Source organism: Aplysia californica, unplaced genomic scaffold, assembly GCF_000002075.1.
Source record: "Aplysia californica isolate F4 #8 unplaced genomic scaffold, AplCal3.0 scaffold00673, whole genome shotgun sequence".
Lineage (NCBI taxonomy): Eukaryota > Metazoa > Mollusca > Gastropoda > Aplysiida > Aplysiidae > Aplysia > Aplysia californica.
Window position 1 is genome coordinate 105,103 of NW_004797943.1, and position 18,943 is coordinate 124,045.

General features: G+C 36.6%; 1 protein-coding gene across 1 annotated transcript in view; it reads right to left on the minus strand.

Annotated features, from left to right (window-relative positions):
* LOC101857366 (ATP-dependent RNA helicase DHX8) overlaps nucleotides 1–18,943 on the minus strand; it is a gene marked incomplete in the record, with an annotated part of 35,610 nt that overhangs the window by 6,306 nt on the left and 10,361 nt on the right. The window contains 17 exon segments of the mRNA XM_005108271.3: nucleotides 1,065–1,358; nucleotides 3,638–3,778; nucleotides 4,536–4,717; nucleotides 5,716–5,839; nucleotides 6,588–6,674; nucleotides 7,246–7,431; nucleotides 8,061–8,255; nucleotides 8,772–8,953; nucleotides 9,366–9,513; nucleotides 10,341–10,438; nucleotides 11,223–11,514; nucleotides 12,745–12,855; nucleotides 13,501–13,599; nucleotides 15,883–16,204; nucleotides 16,875–17,152; nucleotides 17,794–17,958; nucleotides 18,365–18,450. Of these exon segments, the coding sequence (XP_005108328.2) occupies nucleotides 1,065–1,358; nucleotides 3,638–3,778; nucleotides 4,536–4,717; nucleotides 5,716–5,839; nucleotides 6,588–6,674; nucleotides 7,246–7,431; nucleotides 8,061–8,255; nucleotides 8,772–8,953; nucleotides 9,366–9,513; nucleotides 10,341–10,438; nucleotides 11,223–11,514; nucleotides 12,745–12,855; nucleotides 13,501–13,599; nucleotides 15,883–16,204; nucleotides 16,875–17,152; nucleotides 17,794–17,958; nucleotides 18,365–18,450 (2,990 nt within the window).

An 18,943-nucleotide genomic window follows, 5' to 3' on the forward strand; every position in this document is an offset into this window, starting at 1 on the left:
AGACTTCTACTCGCCCCCCCCAAAAAATTAACTTTGTGTGTGTTTTTTATTGTGTTTTGTGTTTCAAAATGAATAAAAAGTTCAAACTCATAAATAGGCAGGTAATCTATATGGTAATCCTTATGTATTACCTGTCTAATCCACTTCAGTGTGAAAAAAAAAAACAGGGCTCCAGACAAAGCGGAATTTTGCATTTGAAAGCCTAGTCTAGATCTAGAACTCTATCAGAATCAGTGCTTTGATGCTCATTTACATTGAAATCAGGATCCCCTTGGTCTAAAATATCATAATCAGAATTTTCTGAACTGACTAAGTCGTCATACACTTGAAAAATGTTGGCTTTTTCATTCTACCTAGTGGGTGGTTTGCGGGTGCTCTGGTGTGGTTTGCTCCTTTTTTCTGAACAAACAACTCTCATCCTGATCTCTCTTCCTTCTTTTTTTGTGTTTGTTACTCTCTTGTAACACCTAATCTTCGGCACTTATATGATCTTATTGTGTTGCAAGTGCCGTAAAACTCTTACTAAAACTAAACGTGCTGCCATCGTAAATGACAAAGTGTTGTGAGAATGGACGTGTCAGAGAAACGAAAGTAGGGGCTCAGTGTGACTAACTTTCCTTTCGGGTCGATAACTCAAAAAGTTTCCGCCAATTCTGCTGAAACTTTGCACGAACCGAAACAAAGGTCGGCTGTACGGTAAGAGACGGTTCACACAGCGTTTGCGCGCATACTTTGCCGAGGAGAAAATGTCAAACTTGAGCTCGCAGGGGGTGCGTGAATCGCCTCTCAGGAAAATATTGGTGCTCACAAACGCTGCATGAAACGTCTCCATTGAGTTAACAAGAGCTTCTTCCAAAAACTTTAATCACAGGCAACTAGTTGTACGGTACATCATCAAAGATCAAATAACAAAACCAACTGGGACCTACATTTACCAAATGTCTAGCATTACATGGTAATGGCGGGGGGAATTTGTTGTGGGGACAATTATGATAAGGAGTGATTGTTGTCTTAACATTGTTTAATCTGGTATCATGAACGAAAAGAGCTTGTCTTCTCCTTACCCTCCTCCCAAGCCTGGTAAGAAGCCCCTCGTCGTCCAGTGCACTGAGAGCATGAAGCTGCTCCATGGCGGAGATCAACGTCTGCATGGGTGGGGCGTCCATGAAGTCAAAGGCCAACAGGTCATTGATCCCCATGGCTTTCAGACTGAGCACAGTGGAGGCCAAGTTGGTGCGCTGAATCTCAGGAACATTTGTGGACAGCATCTCGTCGCGGTAGGCACGCTCAGTGTACAGACGGTAGCACTTGCCTGGCCCAGTGCGCCCGGCACGACCAGCTCTCTGCTTGGCTTGAGCCTGGTGGTGGACAGGGCAAAATGTTAAGTGACAATTAAAAAGGTGTAAAAGTTAACTTTTTTTAATTTCCCAAAAATAAGTCGTTAAATAAAAATAAGTCAAATCTCTGGGCTGTCTCCACATTGTGTATTGTATGTCCCAAATAAAAAATTTCTCAAAAGGCAAAACGCCCGTTTTCATTTTGACAACATATCTGCACCATAATTTTTCTGTCTTCAATAATTTTGCAACTTAATTTTAAAGAATCAAGCCTTCTTTTTCCTACAGAAAAACAAACATCGGTCCATATTATGCTCTTTATTCGCTAAAAATCATCAATTTCAACAGAGACTCTTTCCAACCACCACTTGTATTGATCATACTTTCACGCCAATGTCCGAGAAATTTTTAATCACCAAAACATCCAATAAGCCAAAAATCTATGTGCATACATACTATAACAGGAGTTATAGAAATGGATGTCTAAAGTTTCGATAATTTATATTGATGAATCACAGAATACAGAACGTGAAGGGAACCAACAAGTTCAAATATTTTTAAACAAGATTCAAAAGTAGCTTTTTTACTAGAACTACAAGAGGAACAGAGAGTAATGGTAACAGCAATTTTTCTTGAAAGGTTCAGTATCAATTAATTCAATAAGCAGACACTGGCTGAAAATCATAAATGGTTAGAAATCACTCGCAAAAGTTTATCACACCATACTGGTACTCGAAAGATACCATAACTGTACATTACTGTCTCAAATCAAACAGACACAATGATGCCAATTCTCATTGATCCAGACCTGCAAACCCTTTGAAAACCAAAATAAGAAATTCTCAGAATTTCCCCTCCCATCTCCTACCGCCATGGCATTGACAGCAAAAAAGGAATTATTGGACTCAAGCAACAAACTCCCATGTAGAATACGATCTCAGGATGTATCGCTGGTTGCAAAACAACATTTTAAAGACAGAACAGGGATGTGACTGGGTTTTTGTGAAAATAACCGAAAATTTACTAAGTTGCATTTGAGAGCCACTGGGAAAACCAGAAAAATAATAAATTATATGAAATTAAACCCAAAGTAGAACAGCGAAATCCTTCGGATCTCTCCAGAAGAGACGAAGTCATTTTTACTCGATTGCGCATCGGACACACGGCCCTAACCCACAAATACCTCCTACAGGGAGATGAGAAGCCGTTCTGTGTCGGATGCGACACAGATTTTACCATTAAACACATTTTAACAGAATGTCTAGACTTTGGAGAGATCCGAAGGAAATATTATAAATTCAAGAAATTGCAGGATATTTTTTCCGTCGTTGTTCCCAGCAGAATTTTAAATTTTATAAAGGCCATTGGCCTTTATGGCGAGTTGTAGAATGAATTTGATATTATTTAAAATTTTTGTTGTTACTTAAAAGTTGTTTTAGATCACAAATGTATTTACACCGAATTTGAATATTTTAACTTTTTAGCATTTTAAAGTAAATTAGTTAGCCAGTCGTGAAGTGAACTTTCGCAGAGGTGAACAACTTGTGTTTCGCGCGCTCATATGACCTTAGCAGTTGCGAGCGCTGTAAAACCTTATACTATACATACATACATACATAAGTTGCATTTGCAAACAAAAAGAATGTTAACAGACATTACTAACAAGGGGTTAAACAGAAAACAAGTGATAATGATAATAACAGAAATATCAGGGGAAAAAACAGCATCCCTGACATAACAAATGAGCGTGAGATGTGAGATGACCTTTCACTCTTCATCTCCGAGGGGGGGTAAACCCACTATGCCGGGGCCCTTGTTTGGTACTAAATCTAAAAATGACAAAAACGTCATTAAATGGGTCATTAAATCTAAACTGGCAAACCTATTTTGATAGGTCTTCATCTAATGAATGCACTTCCGGTAAAAGAGACTTATTTTTGGCAGTTGCCGAAAAGTAATTTAATGTCGAAGTCGTCGTAAAGGAAGGTGCCCGAGCCATCCGGCACGGCAGTTCCGACCACGAACCGCTGGGAGCGGCTTGCCGAGATAAAGAATTAATTGTCTGCGGCTACTTGAGGAGATGCACACTGTACATAGAGAATAATCAATGGCCACATGGCACATCACGACAGTGAGGTATTTCCACATTTTTTGCAGTCAATTGCACAATAATAGACGGAAAACAATCAGTTTACTGCAAAACTTATTGCAATCTCTTGAAAGGTAAAAAAATGAATAATTAAAAGATCCAATTTTTCAGGCTTCTTAGTGGGCCTAAAGAACTACTTTTGTAAACAAACCTGAGAAATAGGTGTAACAATCAGCTGATCCATTCCTGTTTTTGAGTTGTACACATTTTGTTTGACAAATCCTGGATCAACCACGTAGTAAATGCCGTCTATAGTCAAGGACGTCTCTGCAATATTGGTTGCAATAATGACCTGTGGAGAAAATTAAACAATTATAATGGTGAACTTCAAAATTATACAAAAGCTTTCATGACATTCATAATATGGGAAAAACTGGAACACAGAAAAATTGATAGCATGTGTGTAAAATATCACCACATTCTCACGACAATTAAGATACAAAGAAGACAAAGAGAATCAAGTACCCACAATTAAATGTCGTAAATGTTTTTTTGTTGAATGACTTAGCTCTGAGCACAGTATATCCTTTGTATGAAGTAAAGACAGAACCATATATAAAAACTCAATAACAATAATAGCCTGAGAGTTTTGGGCTATAATGAATAGTTGACCACAAAAAGACTATAAAAGCTATTATGATTTTTAAAATGCAACAAAAGAAAGAAAGCCCCTCACAGAAAAGAAAACTGCATCTAATTTGTCCATATAGTTCTTATTTTATCAATATTTTGAAACGGCAAGTCTGGGGGTTTTGCAAATTTTTTTTGCCCCCAATTTACAATAGAATCATCTTTTTCTGCCCCGATGGTATGGAAGGGAGTGGAGAGACCAACCATGGATTGAATAAGAGAAGTAGTGACAGAAGGAAAAGAAATACAACTTTCCACTGTCTTATGAAATAACAGATTTCACCCGAAAGCAACCATCAGTCATTCATAATAGCAAAGAACAATTTCAGGGCTTACATTTACAGGTTAGTAACTATGGAAAAAACACTTCCAGAATAAATAAACTGCTAATGTAAAATTACAATACCCAAATTCCGTACCTTTCTTGACCCAGGAGGAGCAGGCTCGAAGATTCTTGTCTGCATTTCAGAAGGCAAAGCACTGTATACTGGCAAAATGAGCAGCTCAGGAACCTCTGGGCCTAATGCTTTCATGCGTTCATACAGAATCTCGCAGGCTGTGTCAATCTCTTCTTGACCCGTGAGGAACAGCAAAACGTCACCTGTTAAAAAATGCCAAAAGCAAAGCATACATTTGAGAAAAAAACTTCTTCGATTCACAAGATGTTACATCAATAAGAAAGTCATCAGTAAACAAAAGCAGTGGAAAATCAAACACATGTGTCTGTTCATGCAGTGATTTCAACCAGAACAGTAAAAATGTAGAAACTTACCAATAAAATATGTCACATTATTTCAGACAGAGCAAATGAAACAAACAACTTCTTATAACAACAACATGAGCAAAATAATACCATGATTCAAAACGTTACCATCTTTGACATTTCTCGAGTTTCACTTCAAGTACACCTCCTGATACAAACATACATTTTTTTAAAGAACTGAAATATCAGCATTCATTTTCAGTAGGATTACAAACAAGGAAAAACCAATTTGTCCATATGCTACCACATGGACTTTACTCAGCAGCCACAGCCAAAAAGATTCAAATATGGGACAAAGTAAGTGTGACAACCATGAAAGGGACTGTCGTGAAATGTTCAAGTCTGAGCTGTAATACAGATGTTTAGATTGCTTTTCAGGGAAAGCATTGACCTTGTACATGCGCTGTAGATTCTGTTCAAAAATCCATTTTGCAAAATTGTTCATGCTTGTAAAACTTAGTCTTTAGGTAAAATATAATATGAACAGCCGCATATATGCATCTTGCCACTGACAAAATTTTATGAGAAAGCAGTTAGCAACCATGATCCAGACCAATCTGCCGGCAATAGGATGGTTTGCCACAAATGTGTTCAGGCCATACTTTGTCAGATTTCTTTAACACAGAGGGTGGCTACTTCTACTTCTTTTTACTGATACTTACTTCTTAATCTACTTCCTTGCGAAATGTGGCTGGTGTCTTGTTAACTTGCCAAGAACAATAATTCTCTAACGATTAAGTTTTATTTTGAGGTAACTCAGAGCATGTTTCTCAGTTGCTTTCTAGACCTACAACCTTAACTCAACTTAAGATATGTCAAAAGAACTATTATCATACCTGGTGGTTCTGTGAGGTGAATCTGCATGACAGTGATGAGAGATGCATCCAAATAGTCAGTTTCTGCTTCTTTTGTGTACAGAATTGCCACAGGGTATGTTCGACCAGGGATTGTGAAGATAGGCTAGGAAGTAAATGTAAAAAAAGAGCCAAAAACAATTATTAGATACAGCAAACTAGGATGATTAACACTTTAAACTTTGTTCAAACGAGCATTAATTTGAAAGAAAACTTAAATTTTAAGGGGTCACAACGAGTATGTACAAACAAGAAAGATGTAAGGCACTCAGCTATTTATCTGCCACATATGAGGCGGTTTCTTCTCTCTTTTTCTCTAACCACCAGTCAGACAGGTTCCATTGGCAACCACAATAGACATATGTCCACAAGGCTACATCATGAAATAAGTATTCATAATAATGAACTGTGCCTCCAGTTGAAAAATGTAAAAGCCATCAGTATATCTGAAAAGTTAAGTACTCAATCCAAACAAATAGTCACCTGAAATTCGTTTTGATCTGCTTTCCAAAATTTAACTATGGGTGAAATAAGATTGTTATTATGTGGGTGGTGGCCCTTTGCTATTGTTAGTCCAGAAACCCCTGGGCTCATGTCCTGTGACCCAAGGCTGCGTACAAAATCTGGTCACTGCTAAAAGCCTAACTCAGTGAAACACAACATGCCACTGACATCGTATCAGTCACACAACCTCCCCCCATGGTTAAGTCTTTCTACACTAGTTACGGACTCTGAATTTACAAGCTATAACAAAAATTATTAAATTGAAAATTTCAACTTGAGAACTACAATCCACAATAAACAGCCTATTCAAATCTGGTGACAAGATAAACCAAAAAGAAAAAAATACTCACAGCTTCATAGAAATATTGTGAAAATTTCACAGCATCTAGAGTGGCAGACGTAACAATAAGTTTTAGATCTGGTCGTTTTTTAACAGCCTGCAAAAGAGAACAAGAAAAAGGCAGGTAAATATACTATTCATTAAAGATGTGAAGTAAACGAGACAATATCTTAAATCAATCTTTCCATGTTAAGCTTCCATGTTAACTGTCTGTCCAGAGAACCAGTTATCTTCTGATTATCTCATAGTTCTACTTCTACAAGCTAACAAGCATCAAAGTTACATTATCAGAAGCTGCACCTACATTCTGAAAAGTTTTGATAATGAAAAATAGGAAGGTTCCAAAATGCTTAACGGGTAACCCATTGGGAAAGATAAAGGTAACTGTATACTTAATACCAAAAAAAAACTTTCTCAGAAAAATTATGGAAGCCATAGCTTTATATTTCCTCACATAATCCAAAGAAAATAAATGTAAACAGTAACTTGACTTTCCAAACTAAAAGGTGTTGGCATGATCAAATAGAGATTATTCTTCAGTAAAGAACACAGCCGTAAAATAAGAAACCGTTAATTTGATTAATTAAGTCACCAATCTAATAGAATGTAAGAACCCAACAAGCAAGTTTTGAGTACAAATAAGGGTATATATCCATGAATAACCATACCTGCTTCAAGAGGCCAAAGAGAACATCAGTGTGAATGGACCGCTCGTGAGCTTCATCCAACATGATGATGGCATACTGGGTCATCTCTCCGTCGATCAAGTGCTCTCTCAGCAACATACCATCTGTCATGTACTTGATCTTTGTCTCTGGACTGGTGCAGTCTTCAAAACGGATAGTGTACCCAACCTAGGAAGAGCAAGTTCATTTTTGTCATTTCTGTGAGACTTTCTTCTTATCTCTTACCTCTCAAGAAAAAGACACAAAATGGAAGCAAGATTTGATTTAAAAAACAAGCTTTGATAAGACTTTTCTCATGGCCTACGGATACATGCAAAATGAAGCAAATGTGCATGCTTTAAATACCATTGTCAACAGACCAATTTAAAAGCAAACTTTCTTAAGCACACTTGAAATCCATGTAATTTTTCAACCAACACACAGATGCACGCTATCTTCTTCTTGTGATTCACTCTGAAAGTAAGTGTTCACCTCGACTTCGAAGAATAAGGTCCCCCGCATTCTTAAAAATTGGTGTAAAGAATAAAGAGCCATGAAAGGTTTATGCAATATACCACAAAAATGTCCTTCAAATAAAATATGGATGTAACAACCATCTAGCCCCTGAGCTAATAAGTGAAGTCTTTTTTAGTTGTGCTCTGTTGGTACATAAGTAGTGGTCAATATTGTGAGAGGAAGAAGGAGAAATTGCAGTCGTTGGAACAGCTTCATGAGGCAGGTCACAGAGATAAAACATCCATGGGTACCCTCTGTGTAGTTAGAATGTAAAAATCAGAGCGAATTTCATCTTTACATACCTCCTGGCCAAGCCGACAACCAAATTCTTCTGACACCCTCTTTGCCACGGACATGGCAGCCACACGTCTGGGTTGCGTGCAGCCAATCTTTCCACGTGTGGTGTAGCCAGCTTCTGCCAGGTACTGCGTGATTTGAGTCGTCTTGCCAGAGCCAGTCTCCCCAATGACAATCAAAACTTGATTGTCATGGACAGCCTGAATGATAGAACAAAGCACAACATCAATGCGAATTACAGGAATAAGTGGTTGACTGGCTGCAGTGCTGTACAATTCCCAAAAAGGCAGAACAGGTATTTATACCACAGGCCGCCGAGAGTTCTTGATAATTTATGTGACTCTTTCACAGGAGGAGAGACAAGGCAATGAATATAATCAAAACGTTTTTTTTGTTAATACAACACCACCAAATTGTCAAAGTTCCTGATGCTCATTCAAACAACACCAACAGCAAACCAATTCTCAGTATTATTACGACATTAAATCAGCATAAAAGGTTAGGTCTCTTGAGAAGAAATGATGAAATAACACGGTCTTCTTGTCAACCGTGTTAAATGTTGTAACTAGATTTCTACATTTTATCAAAACAAAAATGATATAGGAAAACAAACTCACTTCCAACACACCTAGAAAGAAAATGCACCATTAAAACGACCATGAAACCATCATAAATTGGAGAAGAAATTAAAACCACAAACAGGTAAGTTTGTTTACCTTGAGAAGATCATCTTTCAATTTGAAGATAGGCAAGCTCTGACGCTGCTCAATGATGGTCTTGTTTTCCTTTTTACCATAGGAGGCCTTAGCTCCACCACTGATGTGTTTCTTCCACTCTGGTTCTTCTTTGGGTGCCATGCCCACTCCACGCATGTTAGCTGCCAGAGTTCTGCCACCATCTGTACAAATGATAAGGGAACATGAGAGGGGGATATGAGACAGCCTAAAAATAAAAGTTAACAAAAATACTATTGAGTACTGAATATTATACATAAAATTAACACTTGTGTCACACCTGTGTCATTTTTATCCTGATGGCAAAAATCAATGTTTTCCTCAAAAGTTTGCAACACAATATTCATGGGCATCTTGTTTCAAGCCAACTTGAACCAGAATCTTGAACAGTAAAGTGAAAAAAAAAAAACAGGAGAGAAATATAAAAAATGTCTGAAACAAAAAAGTTTAATAAGATTTACGCTTACACAACCACTACTTTTGACTTGACAGAGTTTCTTTCAGTTCTCTTAAACTGCCATCTGACTATGTGCTACAAAACAAAAGTGTCAAATGGAGGTTGTAAATCCGTCATACCTTCAGGCATTGGGTCAATCCAGTCGTTGTTGAGACCGGCTGGCACAGTGCTGACCTCAGCCTCCCTCTGGGCCTGCTTCATTTCCCTCCTCTCTTTCTGCAGAGCGTTTCCCATCATCGCAGACTGCGCCAAGGAGCCATCAGGATTCTGCCATAAAACCAAAATGGCTGACCTATCTTTTGTGACTTTTGCATAAAAAGAAATAGACAAAGATACCTGACTCACCTAGAAGGTACGCTGGTGGCAACATGTTGAGAAAAAGTAAGGGTAAGGAAGAAAAAGGGAACTGAGAAAAAAAAGACAATCCAACCATTCTCCCCAATTTTTTACATATATTAAGACAGCGTATTAATACAAAACACATCTGTTATTCTTTGGAATTGAACAACTGAAATATTTTAGATATCCATTCATTGTACGTGACAAACTTTGCTTCCAGATACCATCTGTAAGCACACTATTTTTAAAAAAGGGCAGCAAGCAAAGCGTTAAGAAAGAAAAAGAAGACACAACACCCAAATGACAATCACTCTGACATTTACCATAAATTATCAGCCATGGCCAGATCATCATGAACAGGCACAAAACTGTCCACAACAGACTGAACAAGTACAAGGACAACATATTCAAAATTAACAAGAAGCTGTAATGCACAGGAGAAAGGGAAACATCAAGAAAGCAGAGCATATATTACATGTCCACCTTAACAAAATCCCTACATAAATGGCATGGCTAGTTGAAACTAACAAACGTCACGAAGAAAAAAATGGACACCTGGAGGCGATGAAGAGGACTCCTGTGTTTGTTCAGGCAACCGGCTTCTCCAGAAAAGAAAAAGAAAAAAACCCCGGACAGACAGTTGTCCTTTCAAATAATATCGTTTATACAACATGTTTTTCTTGCCCCATTTAAAATACGTCTGCATTATACTTGAAAACTACTTAACCTATCCTGTAGCAGTGATAGCCACCTACCTTGACAATTTTGACCGGGCTAAGCTCGACCCACTGACGGCCATGACCTTGTAAAAATGGGGGTTCTTCTTCCACCATTTCCACTTCCACGTCTTCATCTATAAAATCAAAAGTGTTAGAAAGCATGAATGTTTCATTCCAAATTGAATTAATAACTTTGTTTATGAACAATGAAATAAAACTAGAGCCTTTGCATCTTTGAGAAAATTCACCTAATCTGTTTTAGCTGAGAAGGTCTACATTTTTTTAAAAGTATATAGATAATTTTGGAAACGAAAACAAGCCAGTTTCAATACTCAGCACCAGTCTCCGTTTTGATTTTTAATTTATTACAGCAAAACAACAACGTATGCTCCTGATGACACCTTTCATGAAAAGAAGTTTATTAAAGCAAGATTTTTGTTTCAAATTAAAATTGCCGTCACTATGAGCCATTAGCTCATAAATGCCTTTCTTCAAGATCATTGGCAGCATGAGCTTTTCAACATCATGCAGTATCACCTCTTTTATTCAAATCCATCGATAAGACAAAAAAATACATTGCCAATGTAAAATATAATAAAAATAGCTCTTCATACTTTTCCTTTACTGTACATTTCCCTTTTTTTACTATACTCGAGGGACAATATTCGCTTAAAATAAAATCCCCCCCCCCCCCTTCCATGTTTCAAATAACTTGAAAATATCTTTTACGTATGAAGACACAGCAACTAACATGTGGCCCTTAGGAGAGTAGAGACCTGGATGTGCATATGAGGTCAAATCAGTTCCATATGGACACTTAAGTTTACAAATACCCGATATTCTCTACGAATCAGAAGATGAAGAAGTGAAGCAACGGCCTGTAAACTATAACAGCCCTGAAAACATTATAACACCCACCAGAATCATCTTCTTTAGGCAAAAGTCCCGTCTCCTCGTCAAAGTCCGGATGAGCTGTTATGTCGATACAGTTGGCCGCCATCATCTGCTTCAGCTCCCAGCGCTGAGGTGAGGAAAGTCGTTTGAACGTCTTCATCTCAGACTTTTCGTCTTCCAGCTCTGGGGCATCCACAAGTGGCAGGGTGCTCGGCCTGTCCGGGTTTCTGGCAGAATTTTCCTCCCCATCTTTCACCTCTCCTCCAACACGCACACGACTGGGGTTCAGATCCTCCCCAGTGCTTTGGTCAACATCCTGCATGGAGTGAAATAGTAGAATCGCTATCAGTAATAATGCTGGAAGTAGGGTTAAAGAAAGGCAACAGCTAAAAGAAACTACAAACAACTACAGAATTAACCTATTCACTTTCTGTTAAACCCCACATTTCAGAAGAGCAGCTAAGTGGAACATTTCCAAGAACAAGTTCTTATAAAAATGTGTGTGTGCCTAAAGAAAGGTACCAAAAGTCGGATTTTGACAATTTTAAGTTAAGGGTTGTACCTTATATGAAATTCAATGCTGAACAAAGGGGTCATTGAATTATTGAGATATCTCAAGTAGTTTTTTAAAATATTGCACATTCTGCTAGGTAGAGTATAAAAATATAAAAATATAATTTTGAGAAAATGAGCTTTTAAGTTTAACAAGCGTGAGAACACATACAAACTTTAAAAAACAATGTTTTAAACGTATTTATTCGTGGAAAATTCATTTCCAATTTAGCATTCAGTTGATATCAATATCATGGATGGAATTCAATGTTAAAAAATAGTAGGGAAGAGAAAACGTGCTTCAAGAATAGATTTTAACACCTTTTAAAAGCAGTTTTCATTTTTTGTTTTTATTATACCTACCCTCAAATAATTCAAAATAAAATATTTAGAAGTCAAATCAATGAAAACCCTTTCAGCACATTGTAAAAAAATAGTGGATCTATCATTTTTTAATGGAAACACATTTTGGTCAAAAAAGTGATTTTTGTCATTACCAGCCTGTAGCTCGAAACAGTCTGGGGCGACTTTTGGTACCTTTCTCTAGGCGCACACACAAATGTCTTCGTTCTATCTGAAGTGAAAGGGTCAAATAGTAACTGCAACTGTAAGTGTTTCACACACTCATCGACACAATTCAGACCATGTGCGAGGCAGGCTACTTTGACCCCAAATGTCAAGGCCAACCAAAGCTGAACGGCATAAAACATCCCCTCAGACAGACGAAGATACACGACAAATACTTCCCCACTCGGAAATCAAATACATCCTTTGCATGCAACAGAGAAGAGCATAACTGATGCATCAAAGACATTGGCCACATAATGACACCTCATCACATAATAGGGATTATTTTAAAAAATTGATCAAGCCAACAGGATTTCCCCACAGTTATTTCCGTAGAACAAGGGGACATCAGAGGTTAAAAAAAAATTAAAATCGGACTGTAAACTTTGTAAAGAAGTTTTAAAAAATCCTCCATATCTTTACTCACCTTTATAGACAAGCTGGGTTTATTTCCAGTGAATGAAAGAACTTTTGCCTTGACTTTTTGTCCTCTGTTCACCACATCACTGACATTTATGACTCGTCCTTCTCTCCGTAGCTAGACAAATAAAACAGGTCAAATGTAGATTGACATTATACACAGAGATAGACTAGAGCTGGACAAATAAAACATACACTGACATTATATCCATAGAGAGACGAAATTTTACAGAACTTGATTCTTATATTGAAACAATAAACAAAACACCGCTAGCAATGTAAAAATTACTGACACAGTAATAACGTTTACATATAATCAATACATTTTTAAAGGAGGTAACCACAGCTGTCACTATTTCATCTCAAACAACATCGTATAAACAAATAACAACAAAAATTCAAAAATTGCAGTTCAATAAGAAACTGACTGGAGCACAAGCTTCAACATCACATATGTTACTTTAACATAGCTTCAAATCTATATTTATTACTTTTATATTTCTGTAATTCACAGTGTGTTGTATACATGTAAATTTAAACCCACATTGATTACTTTTTACATTGTTTTAATTCCACAGGTTACATTTTCATTGCTTCAAATCTTCAAACATATGTTTACATAGATTGCTTCAGATTTACAGGCATCATTTTTAAAGCTTTCTTAATCCCTACTGGCTACTTTTAAATCTTTTAAAATCCATATATGTTGCTTTTACACTGTCTTAAACAACTCAATCAAATTCGTAGGCAATTTGTTTCTTACCTGTGAAATGTGTACCAATCCTTCCCAACGTTTCCGCAACCCTTCTAGTTGCACAAAACAACCAAATGGTAAAATTGATGTAACTTTTCCTTCATAAATCTGAAAAAATATTTATAATAAGCAATATTTAAAGGGTTTCAATGTATCTTCATAGAACAATGTAACTTACAATTGCTCTACGACTATAAAAGAAAACTAAGGAAGAAAAAAATGATTTAAAAAAGGTTAAAAAGTTCATGCCAATATTTTGGTTCCTCTTGCATAAAAAAAATCAGCCCAACATATTATCAGTGGTGCTACACATGTAACATCCCTATGGTTCTGTCTGTTACTCTTCCTCATTAAGCTACTGAACAAACATTTTTGCATTTACAATATAGATACAGACATAATGTTGAACATATTTCTCAGTTTCAAGGTACTTGAATGTAGGGACAGTTTGGACAAAAAGTGACACATCCATTTTTCCAATGTTGAGAAATGAAGATTCCTATTCTTTACTTATTTACTGAAAAAAATTTTAAACAATTTTATTTAAAGGGTAAAGATGATGTAAGGCTTAGCTGTTGTTTGTTGTGTGATAAAATCTATGTTGGATTCTCATCCTCTACAGTAATGAGATCTCCAAAAAGTGTTGACACATGCTACATAATAATATCCATTTTGATTTTTTTTTCTTACGAAATGAGACAAATCCCATTAAAAATATTAGTTTCAAAAGATATATTGATACTCATACTAGAGATTTAAAAATATGGATGACCAGCAATAAATTGAAACTAAATGATGACAAGACGGAAATAATGTTGAGTGGAAATACAAAAGCCATTAAAAATCTCCCAGAGCTACAAATTGATATTAATAACCATACCATTCGTTCAAAAAGAAGTCTTAAAAATCTAGGGGTTCAGTTGGATTATGATATGTCTATGTCCTCCCAAATAAGCCAGCTCAGCAAAAGTATTTACTTTCAGCTTAAGAAAATTGGCAGTGTAAGAAATTATTTAACTAAAGCAGCAGCCAAGACACTTGTAACAACACTCATTTTATCAAAGTTAGATTACTGTAATGTTATTTTGTCCGGTTTGACATCCGAAAAACTATCAAAGTTACAAGTACTTCAAAATCAAGCAGCAAAATTGATAATGAAACAAAAGAAATCAGCCCACGTAACACCAATTCTGAAAGAACTACACTGGCTGCCAATAAAAGAAAGGATTAAATACAAAACTGCCGTTCTCTGTTTTAAATGTATAAATGATAGTGCACCTTTTTATCTTAAAACATTCCTGGAATTATATAATCCACCTAGAGCCCTTAGATCAGCCTCTGACAATCTAATTCTTAAAACTACAAAACAAAACTACAAAACATACGGCGAGCGTTCCTTTTTGTTCTTTGGTCCCCAGGTATGGAACGAAATCGCATATAAAATAAGATCTGCCCCAACAATTTCCATTTTCAAAAATCAGCTGAAGCATTTTTTATTCACAAAAGCATACCTGTCATAATGATGTACTGTGATATATATGCATGTGTATGCCAGACTGTGAGACTGAAGAAATAGCGAGTGAGAATGAGAGAGAGAAAAAGAGAGAGATAGAGAGAGAAAAGAGAGAGAAAAGAGAGAGATAGCGAGAGAGGGAGAGAGAAAGAGAGAGAGAGAGATAGAGGGAGAGGGAGAGAGAGAGAGAGAGGGAGAGAGAGAGAGAGACAGACAGACAGAGAGAGAGAGAGAGAGAGAGAGAGAGAGAGAGAGAGAGAGAGAGAGAGAGCGGAAATGTTTTTCTATCTGTATAGAATTAATGTTTTAATGAATGTTTCTAGTTACTCACGGTTCAACTGTATTTTGACTGTTCGTGAATTTATATTGCATTGTATATTTTTAGTGAACACATTTTCAACCTCACTGCGAGACTGTTTTTCTGGTATAAAATTTTACACATATGCATTTATATTATATGTATAATACTTTGTTTTACGTACACATTTGTGTCGATTAATTTTTAAGATGTGATGTCTTTTTCATTGTAATGCGCATTGAGCATCTTTTAGGAAATGGAAATGCGCAGTATAAATGCTATTTATTATTATTATTATAAAACTATCATTACAATGGTAAAGATACCAATTGTTTGGGTGAATTTGTAAAGTACAGGTATCTGTACTTTTTGTCTAAATAGCGACTTTAAAAAAAATTTCAGTATCAAACCACAATGTCTGCCTAAAATTCAACAAAAAGGGATAACTTTTAAACATGAACAGCTTTAAAGCATAATTATATGATTCAGAATAATCGGGAATGAAAAGAACCAATGACAACCTTCTTACCACTTCAAGCAAGATTATGCAAATTCAACTGAACTCAGCAAAAACGCTTACCGATCCGACAACAGGTTCCAAAGGAATATCGTTGTACTTCTCCTTCTCTTTTGCCTTGTCAGAGTCTCGAGTCTTCCGCTCAGCTCTGTCTCTGTGGCGGCGATCCCTGTCTCTGCTTCCCGACCTTGACCTACTGTCTCTTCTGTGACGTCTGTCTCGATGCCTGTCCCGATCTCTATCCCTGTCTCTGTCACGATCTCTTGATCTGTCTCTGTCTCGATCTCTTGATCTGTCTCTGTCTCGATCTCTTTCTCTATCTCTGTCTCTTCGCCGGGCAGGAGATCTGCTGCGAGATCTATCTCTACTTCTAGACCTCTTTTTCCTAAGTAAGACACATGCAGTTGTCATTATTTAAAAACCAGTTCAATTCAATCATAATCATGTACATATTAAACTTTCAGCTTTCTCCTCACTTCAATTTCAAAGGTTATTCAACAAGCTAAATTGACTGTTCATAAGTTTTCTTTGTACAAAGTACAAATTCCAGAGTGGGAAAAGATCAGAAAATATTAGCATGAATGGACTCTTTTAAAACTAGAAATACATGCAGGACTTCCATTTTCTTCTTAATGACTGAAAACATCAATTGCTGCTGATCAAAAGACACTCACAGTCATTTTACTATCATTATTTACCTGGGTGCTCATGTTATCTTTACACACTGGGCAAGTATAGCACAATACAGAAGCAAGTATACAATGTGCAACAAACAAAGCATTTTTCCAAAAATACAGTATAAAAAATTGGGCAACACTTCAAAATACTGTAACACAGGAAACAGTTTTCTCCACAGTCAATATTATATTCAAATGTGCTGCAGGTATCCCCTTTTATTTGTCTTTTTTTTTAATTCTGTCAGATCTTTTCAATCAATTACAGAGAGTTTGCAACTAAAAACTGCTAGTAAAGTAAATTAACAGTACACATCTCAAATTTTGAAACACCTCTCAGCGAAATACATGTCAAAGTCCTTATTCAACAACACCAGTCACCTTTTCCTGTCTCGGTCTCTGTCTTTACTCCTGCTTCTGCTCCTGCGGTTCTTGCTCCTGCTGCCTCCATCCTTGTCCTTGCTCTCTTTGGTCTTCCCCGAGGCTTTCCCCAGCAGCGCTTCCAGCTCCAGCATCATGCTGTCTGCCACGCTCTGGTCACCGCCTTCACCCTTAGAAGTGACACTTTTCTCCTCTTTAGTGCTCGAGGACGACGGCTTCAGCTTGCTGCTCTGCTTCTCCTCATCGCTGCTCAAGACTTCATCATCATCAAGCATGCTCTGAAATATGGATCGACAAATTATGCAATTTAACATTTTTTTATAATAGAGATATTGCCATCTTACCATTTTTTAAAAAACATCTGTCGGTGATAAGGTGTCAGTTACATGTTTTAACTCTTTGAACCCCATAGGACGCTGTTCCCCATCGGACGCTGTTCCCCATCGGACGCTTACTAGTGACAACTGTTTCGTTTTATTTAGTGCTAGTTTTAGCTTGTTTTTCAGAACTATTCCCGAACCAAGTTTTTTAGTAATGGCTAAGCCTTTGTTTCTGCTATCTAGAAGTTGGAGGCAAGCTTTTGGGGTTATAATGAGACATAGTGCACTAAGTTTAGGTGACTGTAGAAAAAAACTCAGGGAAATGGTGGAAAAAACTCAGGGCTTAAAGAATTAAAGGACAAAAAAATAGTCTGCAATGTATATGTAATTATAAATATCCATGTTTATGACAATCTCCAAATCTTACTAACATGGAAAAATATGAAATATGAAGACTACCATTAATAAATTACACTAAGACTGACATTGTTTTTAAAATAAGAATCAAGACACTGAATAGAATAATCCAAGCAGCTCAGCATCAGGATTGAAAACAAATAAAATGAGAACACACTACATTGGACAGTATTGTTACTTACTCTGACTTTTGGATCATCAGCTAGAGCCAACCCAGGGAAAAGTTGTCTGTTTAAGTCAACATCAACTTTCTTGTCCTCCTCTCTTTCAGACTCTTCAAAACTTTTTTCTTTCTGTTTTGGTTTCATCTTTTGGATAAGACGCAGTAAGTTTGCGATTAAAGAGTCCTGGAATAAAAATCAGCATAATATTAAAATTTTACACCTCATCAAACAACTTTTGCGTCAATAGAAGTTGACGGTCACACTACTAGTGATCTTTAGACTACCTCACCATGAAAATGCTTTCAATAAATGTTTACAATCAGTCTTTTTGAGTATGTGTCTTTTCTATCTTTTTTTTTTTGCTGCTAATGACCAGGTTTTTTCGGGGGGTTTTTAAACATCATTCGCTTCTCCTTTTTTCTATATAAAACAACACAGACAAATATTTGCTATTAGAAAGCAAATTACAATTTGATGCTTGTATGTACACCATCTGGTTTTAAAATCAGACTTCCTCAGTCCATTTGAGCATTTTTATTCCATAATTACATTATCAAACAAAGTTCAACATCAGTTTCTTTTTGCTTACAGAGAACAGGGCATCTCTCTCTTCCAGGGCTTTCTTGAATGTAGCAAAAGTGCCATTTTTGTCTGCAAGTTCAATCACATACTCCGCTGAAACATGAAAAAAATTACAAATTAAAACCTGACTCCTAGAGAAACACCTGGTAGGAACTAGGACAGAACTGGAACAAGTTACTGGAGTTCACAGGACAGCAAAAAACAATATCAATACTTGACACTTAAATGCCATGCAAACCAAAAAACATTTTTCGTACACTTAAAATAATAACACAATAATCTGAATATGGTCAGAAATTCAAAGAACAGTAACGATATAAACTGCATGAAAATCAATGCCAGCCATCCATATGATCAGTTATACAGAAAAAATGCTAAGATCTTAAAATAATAAGACACTGTTTAACGTGCACCTTCTTACTGCAGCCCTGCACACTAGCTTGTGAGAAAAGCAAGTTGTAGCTATACATCATTAAGTTCTTGTTCTGTTCAAGCAGCTACATACATACTTTCTTATAAATGATATCGATCAGGAATTCAGATATAAAATATTTCTGGGCTACACTATTTTGCTTTCAAAGAGAAA